This window comes from Clinocottus analis, unplaced genomic scaffold (genome assembly GCF_023055335.1).
Source record: "Clinocottus analis isolate CAN_PGR_092001 unplaced genomic scaffold, fCliAna1.0.p SCAF_8, whole genome shotgun sequence".
Classification (NCBI taxonomy): Eukaryota; Metazoa; Chordata; class Actinopteri; order Perciformes; family Cottidae; genus Clinocottus; species Clinocottus analis.
The window spans coordinates 10124328-10142997 of NW_027176240.1; the positions used below are offsets into that span (position 1 = coordinate 10124328).

Here is an 18670-nt window from a genome sequence, read left to right on the forward strand (position 1 = left end):
ACACACACACACACAAAATAGACTCAAAAGCTTTCTGGTGTTGTATTTTGGAGACATGGGCTGTGTTAATGGCAGTAAAGTGCCAAGTCAGAGAACAGAAGGGAACTTTCTTCTCACTTGTTACCGTGGGACCCAGAGGGAGGTACAGGGCAGTTCCAGTAAAGAGAGAGAGAAGACACACACACACACACACACACACACACACACACACACACACACACACACACACACTAGTCAGTCATCCTAGTTTTCTAGGAAACACACTAGATAAAACCTCATTACCTTGAGTTACAGCAACTTGTGATGAGCACGTTTCTCTTTTTGGTGACTTTGTTCTTTGGTTGACAACCAGGTTTTGAGATAAACCTGAAAGGTTAAAAGGATAAAATAATAAGAAAGATGTCACACAACATATTATTTAGTTTTTTTTAATGTAATTTGTCAAATATTTTCTTTCTTCAATGAAACACAAAATACTTTTACTTCTTCCAGCTGCATAGTTTTTTTCAACCGAGGCCATGCAATATGAGAGATCAAAATGTAGAATAATGTACGATCAAAAGATTGATTGAAAATGAAAATGAAAATAATCACTATTTGCAAAGAAACGGCATCAACACATCACTGAAAATACAAGCAAACCTCTCCACTCATTCTGTTACCTGCTGATTAAGACTGTACTCTGCACAAGAGAGTGTGTGGAGTGTGCAGGCACAAGATGAGCAGAAGCATGTTATGTAATTCACCCCATTTGAGTGAATTGACCCCCTCCCTCCCTCTGTCGCGGCTGCGGCTCTTAATGTAGTCGATGTTGTTTGATAATTGCACGGCTATGTTGCCAAAGGATGGATACTGAACATTTGGGTGAGAGGACATGTTCCCCTGAATGCCCCTGTGGGTTATCCAGCTGACACACACACACACACACACACACACACACACACACACACACACACACACACACACACACACGCAAACACACACCAAATAGTAATAGTGGATACAATTTCTTTAAAAAACTTCAATCTGACGCAGGATTGTGTCGATGCAGAATGTGTGAAAGAGAAGGGAATGGATGAAGCGCAGGCTGAAAAGAGAAATGGGTGGTTTGAGAGAGAGGCGGAGGAGAGTAGTGTGTGTGTTGAAAGAGGGGAACGAGAGGCAGGGGGGCTGGCGGACAAAAGTGAGAGAAGGGAGGGAGGAATGAGGAGAAGGAGGAGGGGGAGGCGGTGCTAAGGCAGACAGCAGGGAAGGAAAGCTGAGAAGAGGAACAGTGGAGTGAAGTGAGAAGAGAGAGGAGGAGGAGGACAGGACAGGAAAAATAAGGGGGCTTCCATTTGAAAGTCCTTGAGTCAGGATATGAGGTCCTGGCGCGCTGCAGGAAGCTGGAGTGTTGTAGAGGAGAGGTAGACGACGGGGAGAATCTGAGAAAACAGAGACTGGAGGGATTTTTTACTTTACTTTTTTTTTTCAAGAGAGACGGAGACAAGTGGAGGCAGCGATGCAGAGCTCTCACTGGGGTGAGTGTGTGCTGGTGCATGTGTCTGCATAATGAGTGTGTGCGTCCTCAATTCTCCAAACTCAGGCTCGCTTTACCCTGCCCTTCATCCCAGTTTGGCTCTGTTTATATTTTAATCTAAATATTTCCAAATATTTACAATCTTTGTATTCATGAGCACCTAGAGTCAATGTGAAGCCACTTTTGAGTTCGTCAATTGTGAAAATAATGGGAGGTTTGTAACGGAAAGAGTTTGAGACAAAAGTTGCTTGGCAGGCCCATTCATACGCCAACACTGATTTTAACACGACTGGAAACTGGTTTTTGAATGTCAGTGAAGACCAAAAAGTTGTTGTCTTCAAAAGTCTGGAAGAACTGAGATTCAACTGGTCAAATAATGATCCCTGGAAAACTTGGTTTCCTGTCAATTTGCCATAAATTGAAGGCAGCTGGATGATTCAGAATCAGCTGACTTAGACTGAAGTTAGTTTTCTAAAGTTGTGAGCTTGCTCTAAATGACCCTTGAGTATTTTGGCCTGCGCCAGCCAGGACAGACAGAGCCGTCCCCCAGCTTGGATTTGTTCAGGGGGATGATACGTTTTTGGTGTGAGCCCAGGTATTTTAATCCCGACCCCGAGTAATCTGCTCATTACGGACTGTCGTGGTATTGATTTGAAATTTCAGCCTTTCGAAAAGCTGTCCCACCCTTTGGGCAGTTGGCCTGCAGGAGGAAGAGGAAAGAGGAGGAGGAGGAGGAGTAGGAGTAGGAGGAGGAAGGGGTTATTCAATCTGTCCGCATGCATACACACACACACACACACACACACACACACACACACACACACACACACACACACACACACACACACACACACACACACACACACACATTTAAGATAAGAAAGAGCATGAGGCAGCAGATAGATTTCTACCAGAGCATCAATTAGGCGGCAGCTCAGAAGTGTGACCGATACAAAACATGTTTTTATCCAGAAGACTCAAAGGGAATCTTAGTTTCTTTTGATGATGAAGCACTTTGGGAGACACAGGCTGTAGTTGTTTCTCTTCTGTCTTCCCTACACATGTAATTACAAGACTCCTCGTGTGCCCTGTGCCACATATTGTAGTTTCTCATCAAGTTCGTTAAGGCCCAAGAGTGATGTGTCAGCGTATGTTTACAGTCAGGACGGTTAGAGGGCCATCCATTCACTCAGCTCTTTATAGTAGCTGCTGTTGGACTGTGTCATGTTGAGGTTTCCTTTGAGAGAAGACTGTAATTATGCAGACTGGCTTTTGGCATTTTTGAAGGAGTGACGTTCCACTCTATAAACATTGCGGCTGTAAATGAGCAGGTGACGAGACACAAACGTTGACGTGAAGTTGAACTCAAGGGGAGAGAGAGTTGGGGGACACAGAGGCCGAGAAGCTGTGTTACCTCATCCGCTCTGAACAAAACAAATGAAGTAAATGTGTCACGTGTTGCAGGTTACATACGTAACGCTTTCCAGCTGTGTTGACTCATGCTTCCTGTGTGGTTGTATGTGTGTATATGTACAGCATTAAGCAGCTCCAAATAAAAGGTAGTGAGACCTCTTTCTCTTTTCGTTTCCTATCCCTTTCCACTTTTTTCTTACGGTCCGATAGCCACGTCCAAGTTGGTAAAAATACTCATATTTGTTCAGCAGAACCAACAAACAACTCATCTCTTTCTCTCTCTCTCTCTCTCTCTCTCTCTCTCTCTCTCTCTCTCTCTCTCTCTCTCTCTCTCTCTCTCTCTCTCTCTCTTCTCTCTCTCTCTCTCTCTCATCGATAGTTTCTTGTACCTCATAGAAACCAAAAACATTCGTTAAAGGATTCGAAACAGGATTCAGCTTCGATTTGACTCCCTATCCTCGTCTTCGTTGTTTTCCAGTAATCCTGTCAAGCTAAATGTCATGCCAGGTATTTATGTAAAGCCTTGAGTTGAGAAGCATGGTGGAACTCTGAGAGAAAGAGAGAGAGAGAGAGAGAGAGAGAGAGAGAGAGAGAGAGAGAGAGAGAGAGAGAGAGAAAAGGGAGAGTGGGGGGAGAGCTCGAGAGACAGCGAGAGATTAGACGTCGGCCTGGCCTCTGTTCAGTTTGCTGAATGAGTGTTTTCCACACCAGTCTGTCCCCCCTCCCCTCCATCTTTCTCCAGTTTACAGCGACATGGACAGTGTGTCTGAATACGTGTGCACATGTGCTTCTTTGCCTTGTCGCATATTTTCTCAGATGAGTGGAAGTGAAGTATACATCGAAGCTGGCACACTTTAAGTGAGGCATTGCTGCTTATGTAAGAGCTGCTGTGGAACTCATTTGCCTGGCTGTATTTAGTAGCACTGTGTTTGTGTGTGTGTGTCGAAAGCATTGTTTAGCAGATATTGTGGCCTACTTTTCCTCACTGAAGCCTGGTAGGAAGTTAACTGCTCTCCTACAATCAAGGCACTTCCCTCCTCCCCTTCCTCCCTCACATTCTGGGTCACATTGTCAGTCAAAGTGTTGTTGCTTTCAGTGTGAGATAACAGGCCCAGAGGACTATCTGCCCTCTGTTAAACTGAAACAATGGCCTTCCACTGTTCATACAGCCAAAGCAGCAGGGGGTGAGGAAGAGAAGTTTAAAGAGGTAAAACTTCTCTCCACATTTGGGGCAATGAGAAATCAGAACAGACTGAGGACCTGGATTTTCATAAAGATACTCTAGTAAACGGCACGCTAAAGGCAAAATGACCTGCACTGATGAGAGATCAGAGCTGCCCCCAATTATTGTATTAAGTCCCACTCGAAGCGTGAAGACTGAAGCGGCCACTGATCCTGACAAACAGTAGTCCGCTGGCCAGACTAATCTCTGTGTCTCTACCACCGGCATTCTTGGTATTTCCAGTGTCTGCGGGTCTGACCACTGACCGCCGCTGGATAACTGTCAGTGACTGGAAAACCTCCTGGAAAATCCAACAGTTGGAGCTGACCAGGAATGTCCCCTTTTTTTATTGATACCTCCGATGCCGACTGACTGTAAACCAGCACTCTTCAGCTTTCAAGTGTTGTGCAGGGTCGGGGAGTGAAATGTGCATCCAGCATCAAAAGCTGTCAAGCACTGACCTCAAATGTGTTGTTCACACTCCCGGCCAAGAAATAGTTCAGGCTCATCATCCCTCATGAAATCACAAATTGTAATTTTTATACAAACAAAATATTGCATGTTAATTATTTATCTTTAAAGGTGCTGGTAGGTGTATTTTGTTCACTTTGGACAGAGCAGCCCCTGTCCACAGCCTTTATGCTAAGCTAAGCTAACCAGGTGCTGGCTGTAGCTTCATCTGTACCATACAGTATCAGTTTCCTCCACTAACTCTCTGCAGAAATCAAATTACAGTATGTTGTTTTTTTTATTTTGGCTTCTGGCTTCTTTTGTTTTAAAAAAACAAAAGGTATTTTGTTTAAAGACTGCAGTTCTGGTATGTTATTTGCACTAGTATAAAGCAATATGTCAGATACCATAGTGTTGCTAAAAACAAAAGCAGTACATTCGGTTGAGAGCTTTATTTTTAAGGTATGCAGTTATTTATTGCAGCTTGCTGAAGCTTCACGTGGGCTCAAACATTTGCTTTGCAAACTATTCATGCAACCTCTATTTTTTTAGTCAGCTATAGTTTTTCAATTTAATTCAAAGAGGTTCTTTTAAATATGCATGTGATTGTCAGTTTTTTTCCCCAAATGACCATGAAGAGTTTTCACATGCGACTGTGCTGCTACTTTCATGTCGTTGACGTCGACTGCATCCCATTTCAATACATTGCTGGCTGCTCTCTCGGTCAACCCCCACAGGGACTGTGTGAGTTTCTCTGCTGTGTGTGTGTGTGTGTGTGTGTGTGTGTGTGTGTGTGTGTGTGTGTGATAGAGAAACAGAATCGAGGCGTCGGTCACCCCACTGCAGCCTCTCATACTGGAATTGAGGCCAGATGCTTTGAGATGCTAAAGAGCCAAACTGTCTGCTGTCAGTCTGTCACACATACACAAGCCTCACTCACTCATTCACCTTTTCACTCATTCTTTCTCTTTCTTCCTTGATTCCTTCCTTCCCTTTCCCTCTTTCCCTTATCCTGTCTCTCTATCTCATTTTGCCCTGTGCATGAAGTATGTGGGCCTCCGCTGCCGTAGCAACGCTCCCAAACAGAGGGAGAAGCTAAAGTCCGTAACGGCAACAAGTCGGTTGTAAAAGAAAAGAAAGGGGGGAAGCAGCACTGTGGGAGGACCTGTTGCCAACTACTCCTGCACACTTTTTCACTTTTTAGAAACCTTATTTCTGTGGGGGGGTTTTATCACCACAGAATACCTGAACTCACAACTTTTGTTAAGCTCCAATCACCATGTTACTTTGCCAAAAAAAGACAATGTCTCTATGGTTTGAGTGAGACTTGGCAGTGAGGGTGTGGGTTAATGAGGACTGTGCAGGATTGCACACATTCAGCAATCTCGTACACACACACACACACACACACACACACACACACACACACACACACACACACACAATCACTGCGAGACCTTAGAGCCAAGCCATGTGGGAGGAGGTGACAGTGAGCGACCACTCAGACAGACAGTCATTGTTTGGGAATGGAGGCATATTATAACCTCAGGTCTTCTGGCAAAACATTAAAAGACTTCAGCTCATTTTACAGTGGAGTCGACTGACTTCACTCCAATACCATTTTCTTGCCTTTTTGAAGTTTTATTGTGGACTTTCAGTGAGGAGATGCGTGACAAATAAATGGGAGAGTAGATTAGGTGTTGAATGATTGCCTCGGTGAGGTATTGTGTGTGTCAGTGTGTTGCTGCCTTGCCCGTACATGTGGATTTTCTTTTGTTGGCAGCCGTAGAGGATTCTTGCGACTCACCTCGCTTGTTGATATCCTCTCTACCTTTGTCTCCCTGTCGGTCCTTTCTCACTCTCTCCATCCACTGGGATCACTGGCATCAGGGTTAGTCAAGGCCACCAAGGCTCTGTTTATCAAAGTGTAATATTTCTGCTGGTCTGAACAAGCTCTCAACTTCACACCACACTCTTCCAACATCCTGCTTCATTTTACATGTTTGAGTCCCACTGACTACTGTTTGTGAGACCAGTGAAACTTTACCAGACAGTGACCAGCCATTAAAAAAGAAGTTATACAAATAGTTATGAATGATTCTTCGTATTCTGATACTTTCGTCCAAACAGTGCCCGGCCCGATCACATAATGTTATACTTTCCACCTGTTGCTCACTTCTTCACACTGGCTTTGCCTTCAGTTAGTCACGCTGTGGTGTTGCTGTTAAAGAAGGGGCCGAAAGTCTCGCTGCACACACCAGTGAACAGGGAGTCGTAGGAGAGGGGGGATGGAAAAGGAAAGAGTGACAGAAGAGCAAGAGAAGAGAGGAAGGGGATATGGGTGAAAATACTCAGGAAGAGAAAGGATGTCGACTTAACCAATGGTTAAAGCTGCACTAAGCCATGTTTGTTATATTAATAATGGACCGAATGGCTCAAAGTGAAAGGGGTCGCTTGTCGTGAGAATGATTGCCCAACCCTGCAGTTCCTCCCAGCTCTACTTTTGGATTCTTCGGCTTATTGTTTTTGGATCTAGTTTCAATTATTTGGTTCACTGTAATTTTCACCTGCAATAGGCTGCTGTTTTCAGTTTAAATAAATAAATAAATAAAACTGTAAACTCCAATCACTTAAATATATTCATTGAGTCAGACTTTCAAACATTTGCTGGTTCCAGCTTCTGCAATTTTATCAGCCAGCACCCTGGAAACTTTGCATTTGTTTGAATCTCCATGTAAAAAAAGCAAGCATTAGCACAATGGCTAGCAACACACTTTTCTCGTATGCACTTCATCTACGTTTGAACAACCCTAACCTTTGTCTGTTATCATGGCAATATCTGAAAGAGGCAGACATGTGGAACTAAGAAAATGTCTGTCTTCACAATGGATTTAACTTTTAGGAGATCTTTAGGTGCTCAAACCTCGGTGTCTGTGTGTCAAATAACGTCTAAACAGGATTATAGATGCCAAGTTTTCCCAAGAGCTCAGGCCTCTTTGGAGCCGGTCCTTAGACTACCTGGTATTGGAATTCCCTTAAACCCCCAACCGTCGTCCCCACCCAGTCCGCCTTTGTGTTATTGCCGCTCAACCCACTTCTTTTTCTTCTGACTCATTCTTGCTCTTCTAACTTCGTCCTGAGCCCAGCAGAGTTTCCGGAGTAGCATGTGATTGTGAGGGGCGGTCTGCTGCTGTGGAATAATGGGCTTCCTCTCCTGGCTAATATTGGTGTCATAAACAGACTTACCATGCCGAGATTATTTCCCCATCACAGACCCCGCTTCTGGATCTTGTTAGTGAGCAACCTCTGAACCCCTTTCTTCAGTCAGTTTTGCTCTTGGTGGTATGTGGAGGATAAACTCCCACAACCACTTTGTGTATTTCAAGTTCCTGTCAGAAGCAGTGAGGATGCTTCAAAGCCATGCAGCATCATTTGATAGTTTCGGGAAGCGGTGTAAAGTGGCCCTGGGTTGACCCCTTAATCGCTGGCTGCAACACTATTGGAGTTTATTTTTGAACAACGAATCAAATGCCTCGCTGACAAACACGCCTCATGAAAGACTATCGGAATGATTTCAGGCACTTGAGATGTTTTCTATTTTTAGTGCCAATGTTTTCTCTCTGCCTGTCTTCTGCTGTTGACAGCAGAGGAGGATGTGTGTAATGAGGAGTGGAGGGATGTTAAAAGTATTTTCACTTTCTCAGAGGCATGTAGCCAAGAAGTGGAGGAGAGCTTCAATAACTTTAAGAAGCACAGTGAGCAACATCAGAGGGGGAAATTAGCTTTTGGGATTTGTTGCCCGAGTAGCCAGAACAAAAACAGACCCTTGGAGGTCAAAGGGGTGGGAGGGCAGAGTCAGACCAGCTCCCCTCCTCTCATAAGGGGGTCACAGGGTTAGCACTGAGGGGGGTTCGGGTTGACGGTCACACAGGGTTGTTAATTCTATTATCCCTGCCTGAGAGGTCCTTGTCAGAGCTGGGAGTAAAGAAGAGGTGGGCACGGCTGGATAAAAGGTGAAAGGAGGTTCTGAGGGAAGAGATCACATACCACACATATCTTAATCTCCTTGACTCATGGGTGTCTGTCTCCTTTCTTTCACTCCTCCTCACTCCCTGTCACATAGTCACAGACATGCTCTCTGTGTAGTCATCATACAGTCAACCGGCAGGAGTTGAACCACCCTGCTGCGTGATCATTCACAAATAATTAGATACATTTTCCCCTCAATTCCCATGTAGTGCTTGATAAGACGCTTTTTGATCCGACAACCACATCATTTGAAGCGTACTGAGGCCCCGGGGCTGCCTGAATACAAGCTATGGTTTCACAGTATTGTGCTGTACTTAAAGTTACTGTGAGGAACTATGAACTGGTAATGAAACAGACTCAATGTAATACGAATGCCTTTATATGACCTACATAAGTAAAAGAGATCATCAGCAAGACGATTGGCTGGTTTCTATTTCGTTGTTCTTAATGCTTGAGTGAAGGGAAGGGATGCCAGGGAGAACCACATAGCAGACTGTCACACAGTCAAATTCAAGGTTTTGTATGGGTTCTTGTGCTCGGAAACACTACCACTTCACGCCAAAATAAATACAATCATTTTTAACATAAAATGGTAGTTTGAATGTTTTTTGTTTGTTTTTTAATGTGAAAGAGTTTGCAACATATTAGCTCAGAGGATTCTACAACCTAATCTGAGGACATTTAGGTCCTTTATCCACAAGATTGGCTGTTTGATCCCCGACTCGTACTGTGCACATGTCAAAGTGTCCTTGAGCCACACTGCTACGTCTCTATTTTAAAATGCAAAGCTACTCTGAAGTTTTCAACAAAAGACCAAATTTCTTGACCCATAATCTAGTAAAACTTGATTCGTAAGGGTTCATTAGTACATTTGATGCAAGAGTGAGAGTGATAAAGCAAGACCTTAAAATGTTTTCATCAAATTTGTCCTTTTAAATGCATTGACGAAGATTATAGCGGAAGATCTTATCAAACAGAACTTTTTTATTAAAAACTACAATAATATTCTGTTGTGTTTCCTGTAATGAACTAATAACTAACTTCTTGTTTACACCAGCCTCCGCATGCTTTATGTACGCGAAAGGTCATCACGTTTTCAGGTGTGTTAATATGTATGGACGGAAATGAATTCTAAAATGCTGCCAAAACACTTTTGTGGATTGAGATAGTTTTTGGTATTTCAAAACAAAAACGTATTTGTGTGGCTGGAGGCTGCACCCCGAGATGCTCCGTGGGCACTTTACAGCAGTCCACTGCTCCTCATGCTCATGGGTTCAATGCAGAAGCTCGATTGAATGTATGTACCTGTATGTACGTGACCGTTGTGATCAAATGTCATTGTTGGAATGTTATCAGACTATTTTCTGTTTATGACTAATGAATGATGTGGGCCCTGGTGATGCATCCAGGATTTTGGGTGTGGATGTTAATGTATAATGCACATTGTGTGTGTGTGTGTGTGTGTGTGTGTGTGTGTGTGTGTGTGTGTGTGTGTGTGTGTGTGTGTGTGTATGCGAGAGTGTCAGTCAGTGTGATTGCGTTTGTTCTGGCAGTGTGCAGACATAGATGGCATGGATTATTCCACTAGGCCAGACAGATTTGGGCTTGGCTCCACAGACTGAGGACATGTGTCCCCTCTCGGTCCCCCTGGGAAACTAACACTGACAATACTATCTGCAAATGGAGGACTTAATCTCGCTTGTTTTATTGTGTTGTTAATAATATGTATCCATGGTTCTCATCCTGAAAATAGTGCAATGACCAAGATAATTTGATTGGCGTATGAGCACTGTGATCATGAAACAGCGAAGACACTCGTTTTTAGATCCGTTTAGGAGTAATACATGGACAACTGCTCACCAGGTTCAGACAGGGACATTCAGGCTAGCAGCTGCAGATGGTGATGACCCTGACTCATTCTCTCTCTCTGTGTCTGTCATCCACAGTCTCCACTAAATCCATGTGCTTTTTCCTCTTCCTGTCTCGTTAATGACATTGACAATTATTAGTGTCGTCACAGAGACATGGAGTGTATTTAATGAGGGATAAGCTTTTACTGGGGGGAGGGGTCTGGGGTGTGTGTGGGAGAAACGTTTCAAATACACAGCTGTTAAGTGGCTCTAGCTAATTACTTTTATGAGTGACAACATGCCTCAAGTCAGCAAATAAATTGGATTCATTGTCGAAATTGTTTATTGTTTTTAATTGTAATAAGTTTGGATGCAAAGTAAATGTGTCACATTATTAAAGATGATGCCTTGAATCATTTTAATTTGAACAATTTAAGAATGAAGATAAGATGATTTGCCATACAATTCAGCTGACAGAATAGCAATTTATCACATATTGAGTCTCATTCACATATTGTTAACACATGGATGAGATACCAAGCACCAATCTAATTAGAGACAGCCAGCAAGAACTGTGGAAATGATGTGTCTTGCTTTATTAAAGCATGACATATATACAGTAGAAATTACTAAGGTGCAAATAATACAATTATTAATAGCAGATTTCCATTTAGCAGCCTCGGTTTGAGGTTCTTGGTACTGCTGGTTCATGACATCTTCATAATAGTAATACTGAGACACTTGACTACAACAGAGCCATTGTCAATGTTATTAGTAACCCCTGTGCTGTCCCTGCGAAGTGAAAATGTCTGCTGTTCTTCTTGTTTTCTGCTGAACTTGCAAATGCTAAATGTATTCAAATACGGGTCAAATTAAATGCAGCCATTATTAATTTTCTTATTCACACTTGTGCTTTTCCTACTATCTTGAGTCAAAATGTTAAAAAGGCAGCAGACATTTTTGTACAGGTGTGCAGCGCTGACGAGGATCTGTTCCATTCAAGTGAAACCATATGATCCTGAAACATGGATGATATCCAACTGTCCACTGTTAAGACAGTGAGAATAAAATGGCACTTCAGTAACTCTTCAGTAGTCAAGAGTAAACTCACTTCATAATCTGTATCGACTAAAACAGCTGCTTGACAGAAATAGTTCTTAAATGTGCTTGCACATTTACTTCACTGCCCACTTAGAGATATCAGTGAGAGTTGATCACCAAACAGTAACAGTTCAGTTTAAACATTGGTGTCGCTACACTCTGGTGAAATATTGTAAAGATGCTGCGCTTGTAGGTGTCAGTTTTCATCGTATCATGTCTTCTATCTCTATGTGTTGCTGTGCAGCCTAAATACAAACTGATGGAGTTTCAGTGGTTTCCACACCTTGCAGCTCCGTGCAGCAGTCTTTGCTGAGTCCGAGTTGCTGCTCGTTAGTGGTAATACAACTACACGAATAAAAATATGTATAATAAGGATTATAATTATAATAGCGTTATTTATATTTATAAGTACACATTAAAACAAAGTGCTCCACATACAAAACAATACGAAACACATAACTAAACACAATTTTTCAAAGAGCGACATACAGAATATAATAGGAAAACCCATAAAAAATAATAAAAAACGGAGTCTGATATAATCACAGAAGGCAGTGCAATAAAAGTATAACTGGGGACTCGTGTCTGAAAAGAAGTCTTTAGAAACTCGGATACATAAAAGGCCCCTTCCCAAGGACAAGCAGGGTGAAATGGGGACAAAAGATCTGAGATATAAAAAGGAGTCAGACTGTTTATACCTTGTAAGTAATTACCTTGAAATTAATTGTAAAACGTACTGAAAACGAAATACATCAAACCAGGGTGATGCATTTGAACATGTTTACTCAGGTTAACATGGTATACACGGTGTATACATTTATGCATTATTAATCACTCAGAAAAGGCAGAATACATTATTCGGGGTCAAAGGGTCATCAACTTGGTTGGGACGTAAATTGCAGTTAGACGAATATATCATGTGTTATAAATATTGAATAGCTTCATCTGTTGCATCTATAGTCTGAATACATTTTCTCATTTCCTCTCTCAGAGTGTGTGGTGTGTCTGACGCCGTCGGGGTGCCATGGCTTTGGTTCAGGCATTACCTGTGACCGTGACTGACTCGAATCCAGGTCTCGACGTGCAGCAGTGCCGGCCACTTTCATCCCTTTCCCCTTCAGGCCCCTGCCCGGGCCCCTGTGGGCCCTGCAGCTCCGGGATCGCCATGGGCTCTGTCAGCAGCCTCATATCAGGCCGAACGTATCAGGAGAGACACTGCCGGGCCGCCAGCGAATTCGCCACCAAGTCACGCCGCTCCACGCCGGCCACCAGCTGCTTCCGGCTCCAGGACAACAGCCTCCGCAGCGGGAGTTCCCTGGAGCAGCTGCTGGTTATCAGTACCCAAACGCTCACCCCGGGTCAGGTGCTTCCTCCGCCGCTGCCCACCAAGAAGCAGCCCCGGCCTGGTAACTCTGCTGGAGCGGGCGGTGGGACGGTTGATGGAGCGGTAGATGGTGGCACTAATGGAAACTCGGGCTTCGCGGGTGACGAGGTGTTGATTGGAGACTGGAACGACAACCTGGTGGTTGCAGCTGCGAGCCCCTGCAGTGACTCAGAGGACCAAAGGGACAACAGGACTCTGAATGGCAACATTGGAGGGCCTCCTCCCAAACTCATCCCAGTGTCCGGGCAGTTAGAGAAGGTAGGAGCAGACTGTAGTGCTAGACCGATATATACTCAGCCTATTGCAGGTATTTCTGTGTATATGTCGGCCGATAAGTAACAAGAACCTGTAGCACAGAAAACCAAGCAAAAGTAGGTTTTAGGTCTTTTAAAATACTTTGTAGTATTTCTGATCCTTAACGTGTATGTAATAGAGAAAAAAGTAACTCTTTATACTCCTTCATAAAGCAGGCTCTAAAAACTATTTATTTGTTTCACCTGAAATTATGGTTTTGAATGAGATATACACTTAGGGCAATAGGCTGGAATAGAAAGTAGTAACACTATTTCACTGGAAGTGCTCCTTTGAGCATGGCACTGAATCCCTACCAGCTCCATAAGTGCTGTTTCTTCTTCTTTAATTACAGCTCATTAAATATCCTTGTGAGGACTTTTTCTCTTCTCTCCCTAGAATATGCGCCAATGTGAGCATCTTTGTAGCATGTGCTGATGTGTTTTACAGCAATTACCTCCGCTGTTTAATTGGCTATTTATTCCCATCGTTCCAGAGAAGAGCTTAATAGCTGGCCTTATGGCTCTGGTGGATCATTCGACACATCATGTTCAATGTCATTCACTGACGTATTTAGTGAACCATGAGGAAGATTGCTGAGAAAAATGCTTACAGAACATATGAGGAGCTTTCACCCTCTCTGTCCTTGTCTCGCGTCTTCCTCCAATCTTCTCCCTCCTCTTTGTTTCTCTGCCCTTTAATCCCCCTCCCTCTCGTGCCTGTCTCTCTATATCTTAGATGATAGAAAAATCATTAAGGAAATTGCTTAATGAACCTCATGAATATCAATTTAACCAAATTAAACAAATCAGAGCCTGGAGGGGTGACCTGCCAGCATATCACTCACCTCTTTCTAATGCGTTTTATTCAGCCGTTGCTAATTAGCGCTGCTGAGCTTTTATCAACCACTAATGCTGTTTTTTATAATGATGTACTTCCAGAACATGGAGAAAGTGCTGATCCGTCCCACAGCATTCAAACCTGTCATTCCCAAGAATCGTCACTCTGTGCAGTACTTGTCACCGCGACCAGGCGGTAGCAGTCTGTCAGAGAGCCAGGCCAGCCTCAACCTCCTGCTGCCCCTCGGAGGGTCCAACGGCGTCAGCGGCGCCAACGGCATCGGAGGGAGCAGCAGTTCCGGCTCTGAAGGGAAGCGCAACTCCTACAGCGGAGGTCGTAATGCTCGGACCAGCCAGTCCTACTCTATGTCAGATTCAGGGAGGAACTCCCTCTCCAGCCTCCCTACTCACAGCAGCACAGGCTACAGTCTGGCCCCCAGCGAGGGCTCCAGCTCCGGGTCTGGCTCTGGGGTTCAGCTGGAGCCCGTGACCGGCCTGGGCCGAAACACCTCAGGCCCAAGCGGGAGCCACGGCCACACTAACTCAGACAGTGGACGTTCCTCATCCAGCAAGAGCACGGGCTCTGGGTCGCTAAGCGGGCGCGGGCAGCCGCTGTCGGACAGTGGGTCCTGTGGACACTCGCCGCCACTGGCGGAAGGCTACGAGGCGGTGGTGAGGGAGCTGGAGGAGAAACTGAGGGAACGAGACCTGGAGCTCCAGCAGCTCCGGGAAAATCTGGATGAGAATGAAGCAGCCATCTGCCAGGTGAGACAAACTGACCCAACCTATAACCTTTAAAAACACCACTTGAATGAGTTGATATACTGTGAGTACAGATACAACATTGACCTCCGACCCCTCACTCGTGTCTTCTGCTCTGAAAGGTTTATGAGGAGAAGCAGCGTCGCTGTGAAAGAGAAATGGAGGAGCTGAGACAGAGCTGTGCTTCAAAGATGAAGCAGGCTTCTCAGAAGGCTCAGAGGGCACAGCAGGTGCTACAGTTACAGGTATGCTAAATACTTAAAACCCTTTTAAAACATTTACACGGAGAGAAAGAGGTTCAACTTGTTTAGCTATAGTCTTGTGCTTTAGTTGGAAGTCTAGTGATCCCTCCATTGAGAAGGCATGTCTTATTCTAGATCAACATATCTGTTTCGGTATTTAAGGCGGTTGTAAAATACGGATCATTGTGTGCCGTCAGGTATTTCAACTACAGCAGGAAAAAAAGAAGCTGCAGGAGGACTTCTCCTCGCTGCTGCAGGACAGAGAGACACTGGAAAGAAGGTGTGCCACCATCCAGAGGGAGCAGACCCAGCTGGGGCCACGTCTGGAAGAAACGAAGTGGGAGGTGAGTGAGAGTCAGACACTCAGGAGGTGCTGGGTGATCAACGAATAAAGGCCCCTTTTAGAGTCTGGCAGGGGATCTTAGCTTTGATTTACTGATAAAAGCATTACATAAAATGCCCCCAAAAGACAGATGTCAGAGTTGACACCTATAGTTTAAATTAACCTCATGAGCATGCTTGAGGACCATGCAAATCCAATATGTCAGTTTGTAATCTGTCATAAGAGACCATTTGTTCTGTATTTTCAGCTCTTACACCTCTCTCTCTCTCTCTCTCTCTCTCTCTCTCTCTCTCTCTCGCTCTCTCTCTCTCTCTCTCTCTCTCTCTCTCTCTCTCTCTCTCCCTCTCTCTATTTCTCTAACTTTCTTGCTCGTTACCCTTCAGGTGTGTCAGAAGTCAGGAGAAATCTCTCTGCTGAAGCAGCAGCTGAAGGAAATCCAGTCCGAGCTCAGCCAGAAGGCCGGAGACATCGTGGTGCTGAAGGCCCAGCTGAGAGAAGCCCGTTCTGAGCTGCAAGCCAGCCAGGCTCGATCCCACGAGGCCGGGGCAGCCCTGCGGACACGATCTCTGGAGCTAGAAGTCTGTGAGAACGAACTCCAGAGGCGCAAGAGCGAAGCTGAGCTGCTCCGGGAGAAACTGGGCCGTTTGGAAGAAGAGTCAGCCCGCCTCCGTGACACTCTGTCCAATCACAGCGGACACTCTCTACCTGGAAATCTCTCCATGAAGGGGCAATGCATGAGCCTCAACCTTCAACAGGGTAGAGGCATGGCAGGGAGAGGCGGTCCCAGTCCGTCTTTGTACCGAGACACAGACGAGACTCATCTGGTCTGGGGAGGAGAGAGCGATGAAGCCAAGGCTCAGAGGCAGAATGCAGAAGCAGTGTTGGGATTCAGACAACAGGTACAAGGTTTTTACAAAGTAATGAAACTTTCAGAGGAAAATATTGTAGTTTTTACTCTACTGCATGTATTTCATGCTTATATTTATTACTTTGCGGGACTTACATAATATGATCAGTTTCATTAGATACAATCTAATGTTATATATTCAAAAGGTAGTTAATTGCTGCTAATGACATCAAAATGCTACTTTTATCTTAATGCATGTGTTAATAATTGAATATTGTAATGTATGATAATAATCACAATTTTAATTTCAAACAGGAAAGTACATATTGCTGGTAATACTAATGTACTGTTTTTTTGTACGAGCTAAAGATAAGCTTTACCTGCAACAGAGTATGTTTACACTATGGTATTGTATTCACTCAGTAAAGGGAACTAAATACTTCTTCCACCACTGAAATGGTGCAATTTCTAACATTTCCTCTCATCCTCTCAGGTGGAAAGGCTGAAGGCCGAACTCATGTACGAGAGGAGGACTAGTGAGGAGCACTTGTCACGGTTTGAGGATGAGAGGAGGGTGTGGCAGGAGGAGAAGGAAAAGGTAAAAAGGAGCAAGGAGAAATGCTATTATTTTCTTAGTGATTGATTTTCAATCTCTGTCATTTTCATTCAGTGTCATACCCGACAACATAGCTTACTCTGATCCTCCCTACTGATTTACTTCCTCCCCGTATTTCCCTCCACACAGGTAATCCGCTACCAGAAGCAGCTGCAGCAGAACTACATCCAGATGTACCGCAGAAACCGGGATCTTGAGCGAGTGATGAGGGAGCTGAGTCTTGAGCTGGAGAACAGGGACATGGAGGACTATGAGGTTCACAGTGGCAGCAACGACATCCACTTTGAGGAAATCACCGCCACTGAGATCTAAACACAACACACACACACACATACACACACACATGCTACTATAGTAATATGTGCACAGCAACATGGAAACACAACACACAAAAGACTCTGAGTATGTGAACCAAAACATTGAAGTCCAGGCCAAATACTGCACTATCCTCAACATGGCTTTACCTGGACAAATGAGCAAGCATTCACCACTCGTCACTGTCAAAAGAGAAATCTCCCAAAGGTGCGTTTTTACTTCAGTACTCCAATAAATCCTGATAAAGTGTTCCCTCTGGAACTTTTAACAGGTTTTACTCCACTACAAAGCCAGCAAAAAGACATATTTCCTTCTGTGAGAGCAAAAGCAGTGAAGAAAGTCTTTTCTCTTACTCCGACCACATTCAAATCAGGGTATTAAAAATAGTGGGGAACTTGAAGCAAAAAAATGTTACTACAGGCACAGCAGTGTGGTCAAAGTGCAGCCACCCCTTTTGCGATAGCACACAAGGTTAACCACCCGGCCACCAGCATGCAATGATGCATCATGACAGCAGTCCCATCAACACCACCGCTGCTGGCTATTAACGATGATCTCATCAACTGTCCAAACAACAACAGAAACTGCACTAGTCCAAGTAGCTACTGAAGGGAACTAACACCAAGCATCTGCTCTTTGTCCTTCATGGTGTTCAGAGGATCAGCAGTTCATTTAAAAAATAAAAATAAAAGAATATGGACATTGATGTGCTTTTAATCGAGTTTCCCAGCAGTGTGTATTTAAAACAGAATGTATTGTGACTGTTATCACTCCAGAGAAATGCAGTATCAATGGTCATCACGGCCAATTAAAGAATCCGCTCACCCAGGGAAACATGGTACCGTTTTGCACAACTTTTCCGTGCAATTTTGTTTGGGATACAACTCGTTCTTGTGGAGCAAATCACTAAACATCAACATACCAGTTTTGACATGAAAATGTGGACATCCTAATCTGTCATTTCCCAAACAACGAGGGCACCGAAACCAAACGTTTAAAAGACGCCGCTCATGTTTTCGACTCAGACTCAGACAACACAGCAAGTCCTGGCATTTTACAATTATGTAGCACTATAGGAAGCAGACCGTAGCATGGGAGATATCACCAGGATGCTGTTGGTTCTCCTCTCTGTCTTTCAATTTCTGCCTTTGTCTATATGTCTGCTCTCTCTCCTTCCATCTCTATCTCTGCTTTTTACTCAACTATTTTTATAACAGTCAGCAGTCGGTATCAGGAATATTCTGTCAGCTTGGTCGTGACGTCACTGAGAGAGTTAAGGCATGCTTATTCAGAGTTTCCTTTTATTCTCCTTCATTCTCATTAGTACTCTTTATTTAGCTTTTGCCAGCCAAAAGCCAGATATCACTTTTAAAGTCTTCTTAGTTCCCCCTGCACTATAATCTTCACTGACTGCTATACAGGTAGCAAGACTGGCATGCCTGCATGT

General features: G+C 44.1%; 1 protein-coding gene across 2 annotated transcripts in view; it reads left to right on the plus strand.

Annotated features, from left to right (window-relative positions):
- LOC137779950 (leucine zipper putative tumor suppressor 2 homolog) overlaps positions 1 to 18270 on the plus strand; it is a 38036-nt gene extending 19766 nt beyond the window's left edge. The window contains exons 1-8 of one of the 2 annotated variants that reach the window (XM_068568219.1): positions 1259 to 1520; positions 12576 to 13226; positions 14201 to 14863; positions 14983 to 15105; positions 15300 to 15446; positions 15829 to 16344; positions 16786 to 16890; positions 17038 to 18270. In XM_068568219.1, the coding sequence (XP_068424320.1) occupies positions 12609 to 13226; positions 14201 to 14863; positions 14983 to 15105; positions 15300 to 15446; positions 15829 to 16344; positions 16786 to 16890; positions 17038 to 17220 (2355 nt within the window). In that variant the 5' untranslated portion in view covers positions 1259 to 1520; positions 12576 to 12608 and the 3' untranslated portion in view covers positions 17221 to 18270. Of the gene's footprint in view, positions 1 to 1258; positions 1521 to 12575; positions 13227 to 14200; positions 14864 to 14982; positions 15106 to 15299; positions 15447 to 15828; positions 16345 to 16785; positions 16891 to 17037 lie in introns of those variants that run through there. The other variant, XM_068568220.1, reaches the window with a different exon arrangement.
- Positions 18271 to 18670: the final 400 nt, after the last annotated feature.